This window comes from Protopterus annectens, chromosome 1.part0 (assembly GCF_019279795.1).
Source record: "Protopterus annectens isolate FY-2018-M chromosome 1.part0, PAN1.0, whole genome shotgun sequence".
NCBI classification, from domain to species: domain Eukaryota; kingdom Metazoa; phylum Chordata; order Ceratodontiformes; family Protopteridae; genus Protopterus; species Protopterus annectens.
Window position 1 is genome coordinate 1,873,295,638 of NC_056725.1, and position 21,812 is coordinate 1,873,317,449.

The following is a 21,812-nucleotide window of genomic DNA, read 5'->3' on the forward strand; positions in this document are numbered from 1 at the left end:
CTCCGGACCCATCAAAGGTAGAAATATCTGCAGGTTCCAAAGTCGAAGAAGCAACTTGCGGTATACCGGACTCCGAATGGGTCTCAGCAGAGGCCTGTGAATCTGCAGAAGTGGGTATCAGGGGCTGCGAAGCGCCTCACTGAGTACTGGCCTATGCAGTCTGTCGCTGTTTCTATCCTTATGTTTTTTCAGAAGATCGGTAGTCGGATGGCTTATAGAAACTATTTCGGAATACAGAGAATGAGAGCAAAAGAATTTAGCAACAAAAATAGCCTGACGATGAATAGTTCAGGAGTTGAACAAGGCACAAAACCAAGAGCAAAGTACGTTGTGGTCTGGGCCTAAACAGGTGACGCAGTAAGAATGAAAATCTCTGTGAGGTATTTGCTTTCCACAGGCAAGACAATTATTAACTTTTTCTGACATCAGTTAGAGCAAGAAAAAAGGATCCCTAACAGGGTACTTATCTTTTAGAAGACTTCAGATCTGAAACTCGAAAAATGAAAATTTCAAGAAGCGGCCGACCGGCACTTGCACTGCTTCGGACACTGCATGGCAAGAAAAGTTGATGTAATGACGTTGGCTGCATGTTTTATATCCCTGATGATCTGATGTCACGGAAGAAGCGACAGCATCCGACACAAAAATCCCAAGACTCTGGTATTCAGGCCGACTGAGGGCTACCTGCAGGCAGACAGCCCAAATGTGGTGACTGCAACAGTGAGAAAAGAAGATCATAAGCCAAGTGTGAAGACACCTACCATATGTCCCGATAACTGACAGCATGTCAGCCTTTCAGTTTTCATCATCCTGCAGAGACTAATCATAAGCACAACTTTTCAAATTTAATAACTTTACCATTTCCAATAGCAATGGATGAAGCTTTATAAATGGACAAAACAGACAAAGAGGACAATCTAAATTCAGAAAAAAATCCTACAAGTTTAGAGAATAAATTGCTGGCAGAATGAAGTATATACAAGGCAGCAACTCTACCAACTGAGCTCTGAGTTCAGAGTATTGAAGTAAAAGGGTATGGAGAGAGGTAAAGAATCAGGATATAATAATACGTCAACAAACACATCATCCAAGACTTTGTGGAGTGGAATTCATTAAGTCTTGTGCCAGTCTAGGGTCTGTGAAGAGACCTGGACAGAGGTGGTATGGGATTTAGACAGCGATAACTAGGGCAAATCTACTTGCCTTTAGTCTTCAGCATTTTGGTCTTGGGGGCAGATGACAAGGCCTCTGCTTGTGGTCATGCTGCTTCGACTTTGATCAGATTCCTGGAGAATTTCAAACTAATACCAATGTAATACTGCCCTAACCCTTTGTCACTAGAACCCTGGCTATGGAAGCCATGGCGAACTTAGCAGCTCTGAAATGGCCTGACATAGAACAGATCCAAAGTCATGGCAGCATCCAGTGGGGACATGCCAGAAGACCTTGGCCTAACAAGCACTCTCAGACAAGGAGGGGAGTCTGACATGGTGATGCATTTGACTTCCCTCACATCCTTTTCCTTAAGAGAATTTTTTTTTTCTTTCGCATCTTCTGGATGATGGCTTGGGGAATGACAAATGTTATTAACCAGCATAGGCCTAGAGGTACTGGGCTCAAATAATGACTGAAAGATTCAACCCTATGCTTAATCATCCTTGTATATCTATCACAAAAAGGGCAGTTTAGCACATGGTACTAAAGCCCTAAGCAGAACAAAACAAGAATGAAATCTTTGTGAAGAATCCATTTCCAACGTAATAGACAATTCACAACAAACATCTAACCTCTAATCATAATTAGAGATAAAAAGATCCTCAGGGTGTACCTTAGCTGAATCCTCTGGTAATGCAAACTAATAGACTGACTATACTCACATACTCACTCTTGTGCACCGGATTAAAACAGTAACAATTAACTTCAGATAATGCCAATCTATGACCCTCTACACCGCAGACACATTGACTTCACAGAGCAAGGGCATCTGCTGGTGGTGATGGTGAAAGACTCTGGCATTTGGGCCGGCCACAGGCTTCTGCATGACAAGGAGTTCCAAAACTTAGTAGTATAACAAGGACTACAACAAAAGTACAGTTGCGTAGACTTACCATATATGTAGATGTTCAACTGTATTCACTGTTGCAGTCATCACATCTGGGTTATCCCTGTCAGGGTAGCCCTCGGCCGGCCCAAATACCAGAAGCTTAGTATTTCTGCGTCAGTTGCGGTCGCTTCAGGACTGACATCAGGTCGTCAGTTGTATAAAGTAAGGCAGCTGACGCCATTACATCAGTTATTCTTGCCCTGTCAGGAGCCCCGAAGTGGGAGCCAGGTTCTGGTGGAAGAACCCCACCAGTAGAAAAGTAAATACCAAAAAGTCCCCTGTAAGGAGAGAGAAGAAAGAAGAGGGGGATGGAGGGAGGGAAACCATTACTTCGACAGTGAATACAATCAAAAATCTACATTTATGGTAAGTGTACACAACTGTACTATGTTCTTTGTGTTTCACTGTTGCAGTCATCACATTTGGGTTGATTCCCAAAGCTGAGGAAAACGGTGGAGGCAGTCAAGGAGACTAGGGGCTGGCTAAGATGCCCTGCAAGACTGCAGTGGCAAAGCCTGCTTAGGATTTGGAGAAGATAGGCAGGTGGTAATGTTTGGTTAAAGTATGAAAAGATGTCCAGGTGGCAGCCTCCAGGATGTCCCTGGTGGGGACTCCTCTGAGGAAAGTTGCAGAGGTGGAGGTTGCTCCGGTGCAGTGGGTCCTGCCCCCCTTAGGGGGAGGCTTTCCGTATTGCTTGTAACAGAAATGGATGCAGTGTGCTATCCATTTGGAAACTGTTTGTTTGGAGATGGTTTAGCCCTCTGCCCCTGCAGCAAAGCTAACCAGCAATTGATTAGAGTTTCTGAATGATTTAGTCCTGTCTAGATAGAATCTGAGCTGTCTGTGCAAATCTAGAGAGTGCAGGATCCATCCCCCCTTGTTCTGTGGGTTAGGGAAAAAGGTGGGCAAATGAATGGATTGGTTGAGAGCCACAATGGACACCTCTTTGGGCATGAAGGATAGGCTAGTCCTGAGGGAAACCCTGTCAGCATGGAAGATGATGAAGGGTTCCACAGCCATTCTGGCTGAAGTGATGGCCAGAAGAAAAGCCGTCTTCCTGGAGAGAAATGTTAACTCTGCTGAAGATGCTTGTTCGAATGGGGGCAGAGTGAGCTTTTCCAACCCAAAGTTAAGGTTCCAAGCTGGGGTAGGTGCTCTTCTGAGTGGCCTCAAGTTGCTAGCCCCTTTGCTTGATTAGAGGGTGTGAGAAAAGGGGCTGCTCAGTGGGGAAATGAGCAAAGAGAGCAGAGGCATGAATCTTAACAGAGAAAAAAAGACTGACCACTGTGTAGCAGGTCAGCTAAGTAATCCAGGATGAGAGAGAGGGAGGGAGGGCTGTGCTGTATCGGCTCCCTTAGCCTGAATCCAGGTGCAGAACCTTTTCCATTTGTCAGCATAAGACTTTCTAGTGCTAGTGTGTCTGGCCTCACATATAACATCTAGAACCTGTTTACTGAGGTTGGCAGATTGATCAGTGGTTAGGGAATAAGCCAAGCTGCCAAACTGAGGGTCTGCAATTAGGGATGCATGAATTCTCTTTTCCTCTGGGTCAGGAGGGTTGGGGTCTGAGTCTGAGTGAGATGCATTGGTGGCAGTGGGGGCAGGCTGCGCAGCAGTGGGTACCAGTGCTGGCGAGGCCAGTCTGGAGCAATAAGAATTGTGCTTGGGTTTTCCTCCCTTATTTTGAGCAGTACCCTGGGGATGAGAAGTAGTGGAGGAAAGGCATATATCGCTAGACTGACCCAGGGGAAAGACAGGGCATCCACTTTCCAAGCCATACAGTGATGCTCCCTGGTGCAGAACTTGCTGAGCTGATGGTTGGTGTGGGAGGCAAAGAGGTCGACCTTTGGGGTGCCCCATTTCTGAGTTATTAGGGTGAAGGTTATTTTGTCTAGCTGCCACTCGTGTGGGTCCAGAAGATTTCTGCTTAAGTGGTCTGCCAGAGAGTTTAGAGAACCTGGCAGGAATTGTGTTAACAGGTGGAGTTGCATGGCAGAGGCTGTGTGACAAAGGTCATGGCCAGCCTGCATAGAGGGTAGGAGTGAGTCCCTCCCTGCTTGTTGATATACCACATCACACAGTGGTGCTGTCTGTTTTGATCAAAGGGAGAGAAAGGGCTTGAAGCTGTCAGTGCATGCTGGACAGCTAACATCTCTTTTAGGCTGATACGCAGATGGATTTGCTGTGGACTCCATTGGCCCTGTATGTACCTGCCAACCAGGTGTGCACCCCAAGCATAGTCTGATGCATCTGTGGTGAGGGTCTGGCCGGCAAGGTGGTGGTGAGAAAGGTAGTCCCTTGTTGTGGGAGCATGCTGCCGCCCACCAAAGATATTCTTTCCTGAGGCAAGGTACCATGGGTATAAGAGTTTCCAGGTCTTGAGAGTGTTGACACCAAAGGCATTTTAGGTACCACTGAAGTTTCCTCATATGCAGAATGGCATATGGAATGAGTAGAATGCAAGATGCCACGAACCCCCATAGCTTGCAGGATTTTCCTTGCAGATAACGGGTCTGGTGGCTAGTTGAGAGAAGTAGGCTGTCAGGTAAGTTTGCTTTTCTGGTGTAAGGAATGCCATCTGGGATGCTGTGTCCAGGCTTGCTCCCAGGAATATAATCCTTTGGGTGGGTACTTGTTTGGATTTCTTTTCATTGACAATGTACCCTATGGAGGTCAGTAGGGACTTTACAAAGGCCAGGTGCTTGAGCAGCTTTTCCTGTCTGCCTGAATTAGGCAGTTGTCTAAGTATGGGTAAATTTGGATATGCCTTTGTCTGCAAAAGGCAATGGCCGGAGTCAGACATTTTGTGAAAACTCTGGGAGCAGTAGGTAAGCCAAAAGGACGTGCAGAGAACTGAAAGTGCAGCGATCCTGCCCTGAAACGTAGATATTTCCTGCATGACTCCCTAATAGGAATGTGGAGGTAGGCCTCTTTAGGTCTAGGGTGGCTAGCCAAGCATCCTTGGACAGCATGGGTAGCAGTTGCTGGAGGGTGAGCATTTTGAATTTTGTTATTACCAGGAAGGTGTTTAGAATGGATAGAGAGATGATGGGGTGTCATGTGCCCTCTTTTCTGTGTACCAGAAAAAGTCTGGAGTAGAAACCTTGGGCTTTCTGTTCTGCAGGAGAGTGCTCTATTGCCCTCATAGAGAGCAGGGAAAGGACTTGCTTTTGCGCCACTGGTTTGGAGGTAGACTTGGGAATCCTTTTGGAGTTGGAAGTGTGTGGAAAGAAAATTTGTATCCCCGGGGAACTATGTTGAGGGCCCAGTGGTCCTTGGTAATGGTAGCCCAGGTGCTTGTGTGAAAGGAGAGTTTTCCTCCTAGAGAGTAAGTGAAGGTGGGGAGGACGAGAGTCACTGTGACTTCTTACCATGAGGGAGTAGCTTAAAACTTCCTGTTTTTGAAGTAGAGGAATTCCACTGTTTTGATCTCTGCATTCCCTGTGGCTGCTGTCTGGGGGTCTGGGCTTAAATGACTTGGTGGGAGCAGGAAAGGACCAGTGCTTGGAGGACCTGTAAGAAATTCTTAACTGTCTGCATAGATTTAGCTTTTTCTTCCATCTTTTTTAAGACTTCCTCTGCCTCAGTGCCAAATAAGTTGTCTTTGTGCAAGGGTGCATCCAACAATTTAGATTTAACATGGTCTGGCTAGGGCTGTTCCTTACGCCATGCATGCCTTCTAAGGACAAAACCAGTGACTGCTGCCCTGCAAGAAGCTTCTAGGGCATCAAAACCACAGTGTAAGGTGTGCTTAGTTACTTGACTTACTGAATGCATTAACTCTTGCAACTCTTTAGATTCTGCACAAGAAGGAAAGGAAGACGCTTTTTGTTTGAGGAGTTCCATGGTACGTTGCTGAAATTTTAGCATATGGAACTGGCAATTTAGTGCTCCGATAGCAAGAGTAGCAGAGGTGTATACTTTTTTACCCCATCTGTCTAGTGCTCGGGAATCCCTATCTGAGGGGGTGGGATTCTTAGCAGAGGTTGCTGTAATTCCTTTAGGCCCTTGAGAAATTACCTCAGGGTGAGCAGCAGGATTTTTAAAAATAAATTTGTGAGAGTCAGGGGGGCTCTAATACCTGTCAGGTTTTCTGGGTGCAGGAGGGAGGGTGTCCGGAGTCAAATTGGATTCCAGGAAAACATCGTCCACAACATCCAGAACTGGGGTAATGGCCAGGGGTCTGTGCTGTGGAAGACCTAAGAATTCCCTGAGTCTCTTTTTATACTGAGGGTAGTCCTGACATTCCCACTGGAAATGCTCCCTTAAGGTAGGAAGGGTTTCCCCAAAGGAAAAGTCCTCGGGGGGGGGGGGGGGAGGCTGAAGGAATGGAGTCCTCTGAATCAGATTCCTCATAAGCAGAGAGGGATTGCACGTCTTCCTATTCAGATGCATGAGAGTCATCAGACTCCTGTTCAGACAAAACTACTGGGGACAGACTTCTTTTTCTTTTGGAAGGGGTAGCTTGGCTTCCCCTGATCAGCATGATAACGTCTTCTGCCATTTTAAGCATTTGAGACTGAGGTAGGGAAGTAGGTGCCTGAGATTGGGTCATCAGTTTCTTGGGTGTGGTTCATACCCTGGGCCTTAGAAATTCTGTGGTTTTCGAAAGAATGGTAGACGCGAAAGAAGTCGGTTTGTGTCAAGAATCGGTAGTGCGAAGTACTTCCTTAGAAGCCGGTGCCTCCTCAGCGGCTCTGGACCCATCCAAGGGAGAGAGAACCACAGTATCCTTAGTCGTAGTCGAAGAGTTTTGCGGCATACTCAAAGGATCTCAGTAGTGGCCAGCGAATCCACAGAAGCGGGCATCAGGAGCTGCAAAAGTGTCTCACTGAGGACTGGAGAACTGACGACTAGCTTAACGGAAGTGTCGTCAGTAGGTTTGGACCCGTCTGTCTTTATCCTTACATTTTTTTTCAGATGATCTGCTGTCGGCTGCCTTAACGAAGCCATATCGGAATTTGAGGACTTTTAGCAAAAATATCTAGCTACAATAAGGGCCCGACGACGGATAGTTCTGGTGTTGAAAAAAAGCACAGCGGGGGATGTGGCGTGGGCCTACGCAAGTGATGCAGTACGAATGAAAGTCTCGGTGTGGTATTTGCTTTCCACAGGCGAGACAATTGTTAACTTTTTCTGACATTGGTTAATGCAAGAAAAAAGGATCCCCAACAGGGTACTTAGCTTTAGAAGACTTCAGCTTCAATTCAGAAGATGAAACTCGGGTAGCGGCTGACCGGCACTCATTCGAACTGCTTATGGCTCCACGGCAAGACAGATTGATTTAACGGCATCAGCTGCCTTACTTTATACTACTGATGACCTGACGTCAGTCCTGAAGCGACAGCAACCGACGCAGAAATACTAAGCCTCTGGTATTTGGGCCAGCCATGGGCTACCCTGGCAGGGATAACCCAAATGTGATGACTGCAACAGTGAAACACGAAGAACATCATTTGTTCTTTCTTTTTCAATCAAGGCTAACATCAGAGGGGTGCAAAAATTAAACTACGGTTGTGTAAGTAAATTTTCCATAACATTAGATGTTTGAATGATCACTGCTGCAGTAGCCTTAGCTATATGGGTTATATTCTGCCAAAAAGACATCCATCTTCCAAAGTTTTGGAGTACCTTTCAAACTGTCAGTCAGTTGGAGCTAGTAAGCCAACAAAACAGATCTGGGCACAAAGTCCTTCAGAGCTGTCATACCAAGAAAGAGGTGGAGGCTGAGGCCTGAAAGGACAATGCTAAGAACAAAAAGTAAATATCCACACCCTGGCATAAATGCACCAAAAAACAAGGGGAAAGGAGGGAGGAAGTGGCTACTGCAGCAGTGGTCATTCAGACATCTACTGTTATGGCAAGTTTACTTATCCTGCTGCACTAAGTTACTCACATTGGTCACAGATCCAGTAGCCTTAGCTAAAAAGGTAGCTAATCATAGCTTTATTGCATTTGGGAGGTGAAAAGACAAGGGTCTAACAGACCCTGGAGTACAGCTGTAGCAAAGCTTGATCTAAAATTATAGAAGTTATCAAGTTTATAGTGCTTTGTAAATGCACGTTCAGAGGACAGAGCTGCTGTTTAGATAACACTTATAGAATCCAAACCCTTCCAAAAATCCATATGACGAACCCAAGGCTCTGGTAGAGTGGACCTTGACACTGCCTGGAACAGTTTTCCTGTGGTGAATATAACAAGAGATAGCAGCCTCAGACAAACTTCCAGAAATGATCTGTTTCGACACAATGTGTCCCTTTTTACCTTCATAAGCTTATGAACAACTGATAAGAACTGAAAGACTTGACATTTACAGATACAAGGATATGCTATAAAACATGCACATATTTACAGATACAAAAATATGCTACATTTAGTTCAACAGGCTATTTACAAAGTCAAAATATGGATAGAAACATTGAATTATGCTTAGCAGAGCTTTCTAGATAGCCATAATTACTGGAATGACTTAAGATACAGGCATAGCAGCTATCATTATAGAGAGAGGTATGAAAACACTGGAAGAGGCAAGTGGGAATAACTGTATGAAAGGATTCCAAGGGGGAATCAAAAATGGAGAGAGAGACATGCGCAGGGAAGAGAAGTAGAGAGGACAGAAGTGTGAAAGATGCAGAGAAGAGTGACACATGTATAAAATACAGCCATGAGCCATGTAAGAACTTACCATAGCAATAAATGCCAGACTGATCAATGTTGCAGTATTACTAACTGGTGGGATATCCTGCACAAGGATACCCGTAAGTCTGGCCAGCATACCAAAACCTAGACACCCCCCCCACTGAAATACACAAGTGATATATGGATGCAAAATATGTCAGGGCTTTTTTTTACCCACCACCAAGCAACTGAAGCAGAAGTAGAGGCAACTAGTAACATATGCAGACGTCAAAAGAAAGGACAAGAAAAAAAAAAACACCTTGAACCAACAAATGGAAAAAGAAAAGGGAGAATGAATGGGTGACTTTAATACTGCAACAGAGATCAGATGGAGACCTACTGTTATAGTAAGTTCTTACACAACTGTACTATGTTCTTCCTTGGATCACTGCTGCAGTATTAAATTAATAGAGATTCACAAATCTGCCTAGGAGGAGGAAATCTGAACAGGATTAAAGTCCAGAAGACCTTGACAACCGAACTAGTAAATTCTGCTCTAGTTCTACAGAAAACAAAATGTTTTAATATTTTGTGAAATTGTGAATAGAAGACCTAGTAACTGCTTCAGGAAGAGATCTAGAATCCGGACTTTTGAAAGCCCTTGAGGAGGCAACAACTGTAGTGGAATGAGTTTTAACAGGAGAGGAAATCAACTTGGATATCCAGTTAAAAATTGTTTGGACACAGCAGAAAAAAATAGCTGTGTAAAATCTTACCAAAACCATAGATGTCCTGCTCTTCCAAGTTGCAGCATTCTTGTTATGGGATCCTCCAAGCTCAGGCGACCCGAACGTCAGCTCCTATACAAAAGCTTAAGCCTGGTTGCTGCTAGTGTGTGGGATGTCACACGCAAGTCCATAAAAGGGGCCTTAAATGTGACGTCTACATGCACAGACCTCAGAACTGACTGCCCAGTCGGACAGTAGTCTAAGTAATGCCAAATAATGTCCACTAGACAGGTGAAATGCAATTGACTGCCTAGTGTGACCATAGTCTAGGTAGTGCCCTCATGGTACCCCATAGACAGGCGAAAGGTAATGCAGGGTGACAGGTGGGAGGGAAGGAATACTACAGCATGGAAGAGAAGAACATCTATGGTTATGGTAAGATTTTACACAACTATTCTATGCCCTTCTATTCTCATGTTGCAGTATTCTTACTGTGGGACAGTACCACACCTTAAGAAGGAAGAAGGGCTGAGGAAGAGGTAGCGGATTCCAGAAGTCCCTGCAGGATTGCCCTTGCGAATCCTGCTCTGGCGATATGGTCCAGTTTGTAATGTTTGGTAAAGGTATGTATTGAGGACCAGGTGGCTGTCTCAAGGATGGTAGTTGCGTCCAGGCCTTTGAAGAAGAAGGCCCCAGAAGAGGCTACTACTCTAGTAGTGTGTGCCCTGACCCCCTGATGCACGTGTTTTCTATGGTAGGAACAGCAGAAGCAGATAGTTTTCATAATCTAGAGGGAGATTGTTTGGATACTGCCTTGCCCAGGCCCTGGGATGGAAGGACACAGAGTTGATTAGACTTTCTAATGGTTTTAGTTTTGTCCAAATAGAACCTTAGCTGCCTGTGGACATCAAGGGAGTGCAGTATTCTCTATCATTTTTAGGAGAGGGGAAAGAAGGTGGGTAAGTGAATAGACTGATTTAGTGACAGTTTGTTGACCACTCTGGGCATGAAGGAGTGGTTGGTGCGCAGGGTCACCGTATCTTTGTAGAAGAGAGAGTAGGGAGGGGATGCCATGATCACCTGCAACTCTGAGACCCTTCTGGCTGAGGCGAGGGCTACCAATAGGACCATTTTACATGTGCACAACTGCAGGGATGCAGAGCTGTCTGGCTCAAAAGGGGAAGTATAAGCTTTTTCAGGATGTAATTTAGGTCCCAAGGAGGTGGGATAAGCTTCCTTGGTGGCTTAATGTGCAAGACCCCTTTTAAAAATAGTTTAACATCCAACCTGAAGAGTAGAGGAGGGTCCAAAGTTAAGCAGGCAGAGATGGCAGATAAGTGAACTTTCACTGAAGAGTATGAAAAGTCTGACTTTATGAGCTAACACACACAGGCTAAGACTACAGGAACATCCGCTTGAAAGAGGTCCCTATGTTTTTGGAGACACAATTTGGAGAACCTTTCCCATTTGAAAATGTAGGATCTCCTTGTGTTTTCTGGCCTCCTGCAGGACAGATAGCACACCCTCAGTGTAGCAGTGTCTGAAGGAGACAAAAAGTTCATCACTCAGAGGGTTAAGCAAAACATCTCCAGTTGTGGGTGAATGAGAGTTCCCTTCTGTTGTGAAAAGATCCACCTTGTGGGGCAACTTGTGGTGATTGCCCTTGGCGTGGGATTGAAGAAGGGGGAACCAATGCTGCCTTGGCTAATAGGGAGTCACCAGCAAGACTTTTGGCATGTCCCTCCTGACTTTCTGAAAGAGAAAAGCGAGGGAAGGGAAGGAATACAGAAACAGTACCTTCCACAAGATGGTAAAGGAATCCACTCTCCAAGCTAGTGGGGAGGAATCCTTGGCGCAAAAGGTTTTCAATCGTCTGTTCTGGGGGGGGGGCACAAATAAATCTACTAGTGATGCACCCCATTGGTGGCCAATGTCTAGGAATATTTCTCTGTGCAAAATTCACTCGTGATGCAGAGAGACTGATCTGCTGAGAGCATCCACTTGATGGCAAGACCTGGTCCTCCCTTGTTTGTTGATGTACCACATTACAGTGATGATGTCCGAGAAGATTTGTAGGGGGCCTGGTTGCAAGAGAGAGAGAAAGGCCTGCAGGGCTAGCATAACTGCAGCCATCTCCCTTACACTGATGCGTTTTCTCAGGAGGGATGGTTGCCAGAGGGCTTGCACCTTAAGGCCATTCATGGTAGCTCCCCAACCCAGACCTGAGGCATCTGTGTGTATGCACTGAGTTGGTGTGGTGGGGTGGACGGGCAGGCCTGAATTCAGTTGTATCTGCTGAATCCACTACTTCAATTCTGTTTTGGGGCAAGGCAGGAAGGGCATTTGAAAGTCTAGTGGGTAGCTGTGTTGGGACCACACATTCTTTAGATACCACTGTAAGTGCATCCTGAGTAGTGGCACCATAGGTATTGTGGCTGCCACAAGGCCCAGTACGTGCATGAAATGCCTGGCTGACAAGTGGTCGACTTGAAGGAGGTCCTGGAAGTGGTTGATCAGGGAAAGTTACCTTGTCCTGAGGGAGGAAAGCCTTCATCAGGTCTCTCTGTATCCTGCATCCCTGGAAGATTTTGTCCTGTGCTGGGGAGATGGATGATTTTGTGAGGTTGAGTGTGAATCCAAATGCCTGGAGCAGTGACATGGAGAGCAACAGATTATTTTTGAGGGCTTCTTCCCCTTCTGCAAGCACGAGAATGCCTTCAAGTTTGGGGTAGAATTGAATGCCCTTGGTCCTGCATTAGGCTATGGCTGGAGCTAGGCACTTGAAGATCCTTGGTGCAGTGGATAAACCAAAGGGCAAGGCAATAAATTGAAAGTGTGAACAGGGTCCAGCAAGATGTAGGTACCTCCTGTGGTTTTGATGTATGAGAATGTGGAGGTAAGCATCCTTCAAGTCCAAAGTGGCCATGGAGGCCTTAGGTGGCAATAGTGGAAGTAGGTTTTGGAGGGATAGCATTCTGAAGGAATAATCTTTCAGAAAGAGGTTTAAGAAGGATAAATCCAGAATTGGCCTCCAGGGGCTGTCCTTATTTTGGTACAAGGAAAAACCTGGAGTAGAAACCTTTTCCTTCTTGGCCTAGTGGAATGGGTTCTATGGCTCCCTGAGCAAGGAGGTCCTGGATAATGAGAGAGATTAGGTGAAGGTGGTTCTTGCGTGGGAAGGGAATGCCCCGTGGTGTGGGTTCTTCCTGCCAAGACAGGAAATATCCTTTTTCCACTATTGCCAGGACCCGGCGGTCTGAGATGACATTTTTCCAGAGGTGCAGACAGAGAGGCGCACTGAGAGGGAAAGGTGACTGAGGCAGTCAAACATTATTATTTCTGCCATGAAAGGGATGCCTGTTGGTGGGCTGAGAAGGAGCTGTCCTATAGGAGGATTATCTCCTGGTCCCTTGCCTAGGTCTGGAAAATGAAGGGGTGGCAGGGGCTCTTCTGAAAAAGGAGACCTTTGGAGAATAATTTCTGTAAAATGTTGATACTGGGGAGAACAGCAAGTGTTTTATATCTTGGGAGTTCTTTACTCTTCTCTTGTAGGTTCTTAAACAGGTCTGCAGACCTTTTCTCAAACAGGTTATTACCCAGGGGTGCATCCAAAATGTTAAAGTCTTCAGGCAGTGGCTGAAGCCCAAGCCATGAGTATCTGTGTAGCACAGATGCAGCAGATCTAGTAGAGGCCTCTGCTCCATCATAACTATATTTTATATTGTGTCTGGCAACCTGAAATGCCAGGGACAGTTTCGATAACATTTCTATCTTGTTAGGGGAGTCAGGCAAGGAGGACAGCAGGGATGAAGCCTGTGATACCAAATATAGGGCATATTTCACCATATGGGTCTGGTAGTTAACTGCCCTAAATGCTAGGGTAGAAGAGGTACATATCTTCTTGCCCAGCCTGTACATTACCTTGCTATCCTTGCCTGAAGGCAGGAGTGATGAGAATGGAATAAGTCTAGACCGTGTCTGGGGCCACTGATACCACTGTGGGGTCTGCCAAGGGGGACTGTACTAGAAATTTGTGGTCATCAGGGACCTTATAGAAACTACCAGGTCTCTTGGGAGCAGGTGGTTGAGTCGGGGTTTTTTGAGACTGATGCAAATGCATCAAGGTATGCTGGAATCATCAGAGGGATGACTGATGGGGAGGGTGATTCAACCTGGAGCAGCTCAAAATACATTTTTGAATTTCTGTCATCTAGGTAGTATCCCATTTACATATTTTACATATGTGATAAGAAGCTTTGAAGTATTCCATTTATTAATTTCAGAATTTCTGGTCTTCTTGCTTTTCATCTCTATCTCCCAACACTAGACTCTGGTCCAAGTCCAAAGTACTACTGATTCTTCTAGTCTACTCCTGTGCTTTTTTCAGTCTTTCAAGCATTTCCTTTAAAATATTGGAAGAGGTTGCACTGACAGTCTCTCTATGAACTTTACCGACAAAAGAATGAGAAGCAGAGTCCCCTTCTGCTTGCTGATTCACTTTTTGTTGGATTAGCTGTACTTCCTCCTTAGTGTTTTCTGTCAAAAATAACATCTAGGAAAAAAACATTTCTGAAGACAGCTGGATACAGGAAGCTGAATCTCACATCTGCCTCTCAACACTCCCTGGTGGCTGGGATAAATGTACTCCTATTCTTCCTAGTGCACAGTGAATTATCATTTTCAACGCTCTATCCCCAATTTTTAATATTTTGCCCTTCTGACACAATTTTGTCAGGATCAACTCTCTCTGCCGGTATGATTGTATCTTTACTAATATAGCAGTTGGCCTGAAATCCGCGGTGGTGCAGCAGTAGCGTTGTTGCCTCACAGCAAGAGGTTCTCCCGTTCAATTCTCGGCTAGAGTGCGGGTAGTGCCTTCTGTATGGAGTTTACATGTCCTCCCCGTGGTTGGGTGGGCGTTCGAAAGACATGCGTAAATGGGCGCACCTTCGTTGAAGGTTGGACGTTGAGCTGGTACCTCAGCGTTCATGAAAATCTACTGCCAATCATTAGCGGACCGGAGTTCCCCTGTGGCGACCCCTAACAGGGAAAAGCCGAAAGACAAACAACAACAATATAGGAGCTGGGTGCTTTCTCACGATCAGGTTTGGAAAATACACTTGATGTGCCCTTTCAATTAAATTTTGCTGTGGGACACTAGTCCAGTTTATTTGTACCATCATAAACTTGTCTGTTCTTTTTAATTTCTCTGGTACAGTGGAAAATCTCACATTTTCTCTGTGTACTCTGTCTGCCCTCCTCTCTACTATTTTTTAAACAGATCTTGAAAATCCTCACAATCAACCACCTTTTTTCATTATGTCACCTTCTGATTTCTGCAAATTTATCAGTTTACCTGAATGGACAGTTAAGGTTTCCATTTTTTTCCGCCACTCGTCCAATTACTGGAAGTCATCTCCAGGACCAAAGCTGAAGCTCAAACAACTTTTTTGCTGAACAGCTGCTGAATCCTTCGCAGACTGTTTTCGATTCACCTTTTCTGGTTGATTTTCTTCCAGGTTTTCCAAATTTCTTTTTCTTTGCTTGCATCCAGGCAGTGTATGTACTAGCCGGTAACTGAATTTTACCAAAAAACATTTTCAATTGTACTCTTTTTTTTCAGTTTTGGTTTTCACACTACACTAGGAGAACTAAAGTTATGATGTTGATCACTGTGCAGCCATCTTGTAAGTCCTCAGAAGTATAACCTTTTTTCCCATAGCCTCAATAACCCTGTTGTCTACTAGGGGGTAAAACAGATGAAATAACTTTTTTCAGTAGAAAGATTAACAGACAGATCAGCAGTAGGGCTTATAAGAACTTGCCACGTCTGGCATCTTGTAGAACCCATCAGGTTTCTTTGGGGCAAGTACGCAACACTCAGGATTTTGGGAAGCAGTGGAAAACGTATCAAAATCTTCTAAAACACAGTTGTGACGGCTGACTGCTTAGGCACTACCATTTCCAATAAAGCATAGTATCTTTCTGGACATCAGACAACTAAGAATAGTCCTACTACTGAAAGTGGCAAGTCATCTTGGTATCGTCTCGACAAGAAAGTGCTTCCAAAGAGAAATCAGGAGGCAAAGTGACATCATATGAAGTACAGGTCAAAGAAGAGAGAATTTGGAAAGAACAAGCTCAGGAGTCATCTTCTGAGTTTAATTTTTTTCTCTCAAAAATATCCCTTTGCCTTTTGAGGGCAGAAGATGAAGAAATAAGAACAAAGGGGAGAAACAGAAGAAGCAAGAAAGAAGGCAGCTTTCTAAGACATAATAGTCTTGATAGGTCCAGTATAAAATCTTAACATTCCTTATGACGACCACTGGAAAGAAGAGGAGAAACAGTACATTCAGTCATCTGTTTCTAGCTTATGTTCAGTCATCTGCCTGCACCAAATGAGGAGGCTCTGAACACTGATGTACCTCAAACAAGGAATTGGAAACTTTTTCCCCAATTAAGATGCGAGTTATGCTGTCAGGTCCCTCAGAACTTACAAACCAAGCTTCCCCCTACTTGCCTGAAGCAGACTGTTCAGACATGATGGATGTGCAAGTTGGCTGCAGGCAGCATACTGTCCTCCAATGGGGTCAGGACAGAGGGAGCAACATCTGCAATTACATGATCTGAGGTCTCATCAAGATATATGCTTGAGATGTCCATTTCTGATTTGACAGAAATCTCTAGCCTAAATTTCTCAAGACTTCTTTTTTGGCATCAAGGGACAGCGGCTAACAAGAACTCAGAAGCAATTTTAGGATAGGCAAGTGCTTTACGTTTTTGATTCTCCAGGAAAATCTTCATTGAGAACAGACTACGCAAAGTCTTAGGCACAACACCTAACAGACTAGTCACTACAGTAGTGTTCGGCACCTAAACTAAACAGACTTGGTATGGGGATCTGTGTCAGATGTCTGCGTTCCACAATCACATTTCCCTCTCTTCGATGACATGTACAAAACTTGTAAGCACAAAAAACAGTGAAGAGGAGGCCCCCCCAAAAGGGATCATTCACTTCCCACTGGCTGAAGAAGCACTAATTGTATATCTGACAGACAAGTTGAAATGATAGTTTAGTACTCTTCTTGCAGTATTTCTCTTACACACCTCATCAGCAGTAACTGACAAAGATCATTAGCCCACCTTGAAAAAAGAATTACTATCATATCCCTTCACCGTTTCAGTGTATGGTTCAGCATTGACCTATGATCACAACTGTGACTCTCCTTGTCAACTCCTGCATTAGGTACCCACAACTTTTAATAGCCTGTGACATGCAAGTAGACTTGTAGCTTCTTTGACCAACATCTTCAGGTGGTCAGGATGAAATGCATATTCTTTTCCCAAATTGTACAGGCAATGTCAATCCAAGTATTACCTCATTCTTTGGCAGCCAGACACACACTTCATTGGCTTGTATTTCTTAAAGCTAATAACAAAAAGGAACTTTCTATGCTAAGTATCTGGACAAATATACAACTTACATGACTGGGACAAAAGAAATGGGGAAGGGTATAACGGCTGCATACATGCTGTCTTCATCATGGACATGATGTCACTGTAGGCACCGTCAGCAAGCACATGTGCCATCAAGTAAAGAATCTGAAGATAAGCTTTGGACTATGGGGACTACACAGAGGAAGTCACAAATGTCACTACATAGTTTTGACATCAGATTTAATGACTACAGCTAAATCTACTGAAAAAGACTGCAACATGGCAAATCACAGCGGCACATCATTAATGAAATGTGGAAGTAACCAATCAAAATAAAAGTTCATTACCTGAAATTTCTAAGACCCCTTTTTGTAGTTGGAAGTCTTGCAAGTGAAGTGAATATCTCTTCCAAGATCAGCTGTCTGTGCTTTTCATATTTTGAAAACACCTGGTCAAAAGTCAAAAGATTTCTTAACAGGCATGTGGAAATCTTCTCTATTGATGAATGTTCAATTAAATACACAAGCTGAAGGAAAATGATTACTTTATCAATATTAAGTAACGCGAGCCTTAACACTATTTTCTCCTGCCATACATTTTTTCTGAGTATAAACTACGCTGTAGTTGCCTTTTTCATTTTAACTTTGCTGGATAAGTGCTTCACAGTGGATTATGTTACAGAAATGCATTAAAAAATGAAAAAAATATTTACACAAGAACTTCTGAGTGAAAATCTCTCAGCAGCAAAGTAATGCTTGGGAAAAAAGTCACATTAATACAAGAAAATAAATCAGTGAACAAATGATTGCTCAGATTACAGTACAGTGCAGAAAATAAAGGACTCCGCATCTCCTGACCACGATAAAACTTGGTGGCAAAAGATGAAACTGGGATGCTAATAAAGTCATAAATGTATACAAATTTTGTGTGTGTGTGTGTAGGTGTGTGTGTGTGTAGGTGTGATCTATGGAACAGCAAATTATGTGAAAGAATAGTTGTGTAAAATCTTACCATAACCATAGTATTCTTAGTGTGGGATTCCCTGCCTCAGGCGACCCAGACGTCGGCTACTATACAAAAGCTTAAGCCTGGCTGCTGTAGAGGTGCGTGGGACGTCACATGTCAGGCCTTAAATGTGACGTCTACATGCACAGACCTCAGAACTTAAATGCCCAGATGGACAGTCCCATACAGAGTAACAAGTCATGTCAACCAGAGGTGCAAAGTGTCATATGCTGGCTAGTCTGACCCTAGTCTAGGGTACTGGCTCAGAGTGCCCTTTAGGCAGGTCAACAGTAAAAAAGGGGGCTAGGTGGGTGGGAAGGAATACTGCAACATGGAAAAAAAGGACATCTACAGCTATGGTACGATTTTACACAACTATTCCAAGTCCTTCTATTCCTGTGTTGCAGTATTCTTAGTGTGGGAGAGTACCACAGCTTAATTAGAGGGAAGGGTGGAGGTAGATGTAGCCGATTCCACAAAGCTCTGCAGGATTGCTCTAGCAAACCCTGCCTGGGCTCTGGATACGTAGTCCAATTTGTAGTGTCTGGTGAAGGTGTGAATGGTGGACCAGGTGGGTGCTTCCAGGATGGAAGCAGAGTCCAGGACTTTGAGGAAGGCTTTGGAGGTTGCTACGCCACTGGTAGAAGGAGCTCTTACTCCCTGGGATAAGTGCTTGCCATGGTGGGAGTAGCAGAAGCACATAGTTTTCCTAATCCAACAGGAAATGGTTTGTATGGAGACTGCTTTGCCCAGGGCCTTACGGTGGAAGGATACAGAGTTGGTTAGATTTTCTGATGCACTTCATTTTATCCAGCTAAAACCTTAGTTGTCTGTGCACATCCAGGGAATGGAGTATCCTCTCACTGTCATTGGCTGGAGAGGGGAAAAAGGAGGGCAGGTGAATGGACTGGTTTAGGGACAGTTCGTTGATCACTTCAGGCATGACGGAAGGGTTAGTACAGAGGGTTAACCTATCTTTGTGGAAGGTAATGTAGGGAGAGCAGACCATTAGAGCTTGTAACTCTGCTACCCTTCTAGCTGAGGTAAGGGCCATCAGCAGTAGTCTTCCATGTACGCACTGGAGTGTGGCAGCACTAGCTGGTTTGGAATCAGGCTAGTGTTAGTTTTTCCAGGATAAATAGGTTCATAGGTTCATAGGTTAGTACTAGGCTATCAGCCCTAGGGCCTATACAAGCCTAGCCATAACAATTCCATGAATACTTCTTCCCACATTATTTACTTTCCTGGACCCCTGTCTAGCAGGGCGACTGACGTGATCCCTGGGGTGAATTTCCTTTCTACCATCCAATCGTCAAGGTTCCTCTTGAAGAGGTCCAAAGAGGTACTCTGCTTGACATGTATGGGCAATCTATTCCAGAGTCTGGGGAGTCTCTGGGTCAGGAACCTATCCTTCCAACATGTTTTGTTTATTGTGATGACAAGATTTAGATCCCTGGAGTGTGTAGCTCTGAGGGATTGGGATTTCTTTAAGTGTAGCATGTCCAACAGCTCTGGGTTTGACATGGCCTTGTATGTTAAGCAGAGATCGCCTCTGAGTAGACGATATGCGACAGAGTATAGCTGGAGTTTTTTGAGGCGGTCAGCATAGGGCATCTGCTTTAGGCCTGTGATTCTTTTAGTGAGGTATTTCTGAGGCCTTTCCAGTTGTTGCAGATGTCTTGAGAGGTACATACCAAATGGGGCATTGTATTCTATAATGGGTCTAATGAGGGATGGGTACAGTGGGACAATGACCTCCTTTTTTCTGGATGAAAAGCCCTTCGTGATGAGGTGTGCCACATAGAAGGATTTCCTGACTGTTGTGGCGATGTGGTTATCGAAGGTGAGACCACTGTCCACCTGTGTCCCTAAGTCTCTTATCACACTTTCTGTGTTTAGTGTACTGCCACCTATATGGTAATTCATGGATGCATGTTTTTTCCCAAAGGGGATAACAATACATTTCTTGGCACTGAGCTTGAGCCCATGGCTCTGGCACCAAGCATCTGTTTCTGTAAGGCCCTTTTGTAGAGTATCCACATCATTTGGGGATTCAATAATGGCTCCCAGTTTGCAGTCATCTGCAAACTTTGTTAGCCAGAGTCCCTTAGTGTTGACCTGTACTTCAGAGAAGTAGATGCCAAACAAGAGCGGCCCCAGGACTGAACCCTGAGGTACTCCACTTGTCACTTGTCTGGAACTGGATTTGGAGTCGGCTACTTTTGGAGTCGGCTACTTTTACAGTGTGGGTTCTATCAGTAAGCCATTTAGCAACCCATTGGGTGACATAGGGATTAATGCCCAACTTAGTAAGTTTATCTATGATTCCAGAGTGGGGGATGGTGTCAAAGGCCTTGGCAAGGTCTAGATAGGCTGTGTGGACCACCTTACCCTTGTCCATGGCTCTGGAGACTGATTCAAAGAAGTCAATCAGGTTCAGGAGACAAGATCGGCCCTTCACAAACCCAAACTGGGTGGGGTTCAGTGTTTGAAGGTTGCCAATGTCTTTGTTTATAAGTTCCATGATAATACGCTCCATGGCCTTGCAGATAAGGCTTGTCAGACTGATGGGACGGTAGTTTCCGGGATCCAAGGTGGATCCCCCCTTGTGGATTGGGATAACTATAGCTCTGCGCCACTCAATGGGCACGAAACCTGAAGTGAGGCTATGATTAAACATGACACTTAGGTGAGGTGCCAGTTCATATTGTAGTTCATGTAGTACACAGCCCGGGATGTCATCTGGTCCCATGGATGCTGTATTCTTGGCTTTAGAGAGTGCGTTTTGTACCTGTGTGGCCGTTATTACTGGAATTTGGCAATCTTCCAGTATTGAGATGGGCCATTTAGGGGGTGAGAGTGGGGTGAAGTTGGCACTGAATCGATCTGCCAGGATATTGGCAATATCCTTCGGATCAGTATATTTAATGCCATTCTGTTTTAGCTCAGAGCAGATCTGAGCATTGCCATTTAGATTCTTGGCATAATTATAGAATGCTTTGTGGTTGTCTTTGGAATCTTTGGCAATTTTATTTTCGTAACTAGCTTTGGAGGATTTTATGAGGCATCTCAGTTTTTTACTGAGGCTAGTAAGGGAGTTTTTTGCATCCTGGGATTTTCCTCTTTTCTGCAAAAGTTTCTTCCTTTTGTTGTAAAGTTTAGGTCCCGAGGGTGAAATGGGTTTCCTTGGTGGTCTGATGTGTAAGACCCCTTCCAGGAATAATTTGACATCTAGCCTGGTTAGCAAATAGGGATCAAGTGGTAGACTGGCTGAAATTAAGTGGACTTTCACTAAAGAGTACAAAAGACCAGCCTTAATTCACCCACACAGGTAAGGACTGTGGGGGGGGGGGGGTCTGCCTGGCAGGATCACTGTCCTTATGGAGACACCAGTTGGAGAATCTTTCCCATTTTGATAAGCAGGATCTCCTAGCAGTCGGTTTCCTGCCATCCCTCAGGACTAAAAGCATGTCCTCTGAGTAGTGGTGTCTAAAAGGAATTAAAAGTTTATCACCCAGAGTGTTAGACTTAACATCTGTTGGTGATGGTGAATTAGAGTTCCCCTTCTGCTGTGTGAGTAGGTCCATCTTGTGGGGGAACTTGTGGTGACTGCCCTTGGCTAATGAGAGAAGTAGGGGGAACCAGTGCTGCTTTGGCCACTAGAGTGATCAGCAAGATTTTTGGTTTGTCCCCGCTGATTTTCAGGAGGATTTTTTGAATGAGAGGGAAGGGTGGAAATGAATATAGAAATCGCCCCTTCCATAGAATGCTGAAAGCATCTACCCTCCAGGCAAGTGGAGAGTGGTCCTTGGTGCTGAATTTCTTCAATTGTCTGTTCTTGGAGGCGGCAAACAAATCTACATGAGGTGTGCCCCACCAGTGGACTATGTCTAGAAAAATGTCCCTATTCAGCATCCACT

The 21,812-nt window shown here is 44.7% G+C and overlaps 1 protein-coding gene across 1 annotated transcript in view; it reads right to left on the reverse strand.

Moving 5' to 3' along the window:
* NIPBL (NIPBL cohesin loading factor) overlaps positions 1-21,812 on the reverse strand; it is a 4,951,262-nt gene that overhangs the window by 2,587,290 nt on the left and 2,342,160 nt on the right. The window contains exon 19 of the mRNA XM_044076429.1: positions 17,235-17,335. Within this exon, the coding sequence (XP_043932364.1) occupies positions 17,235-17,335 (101 nt within the window). The remainder of the gene's footprint in view (positions 1-17,234; positions 17,336-21,812) is intronic.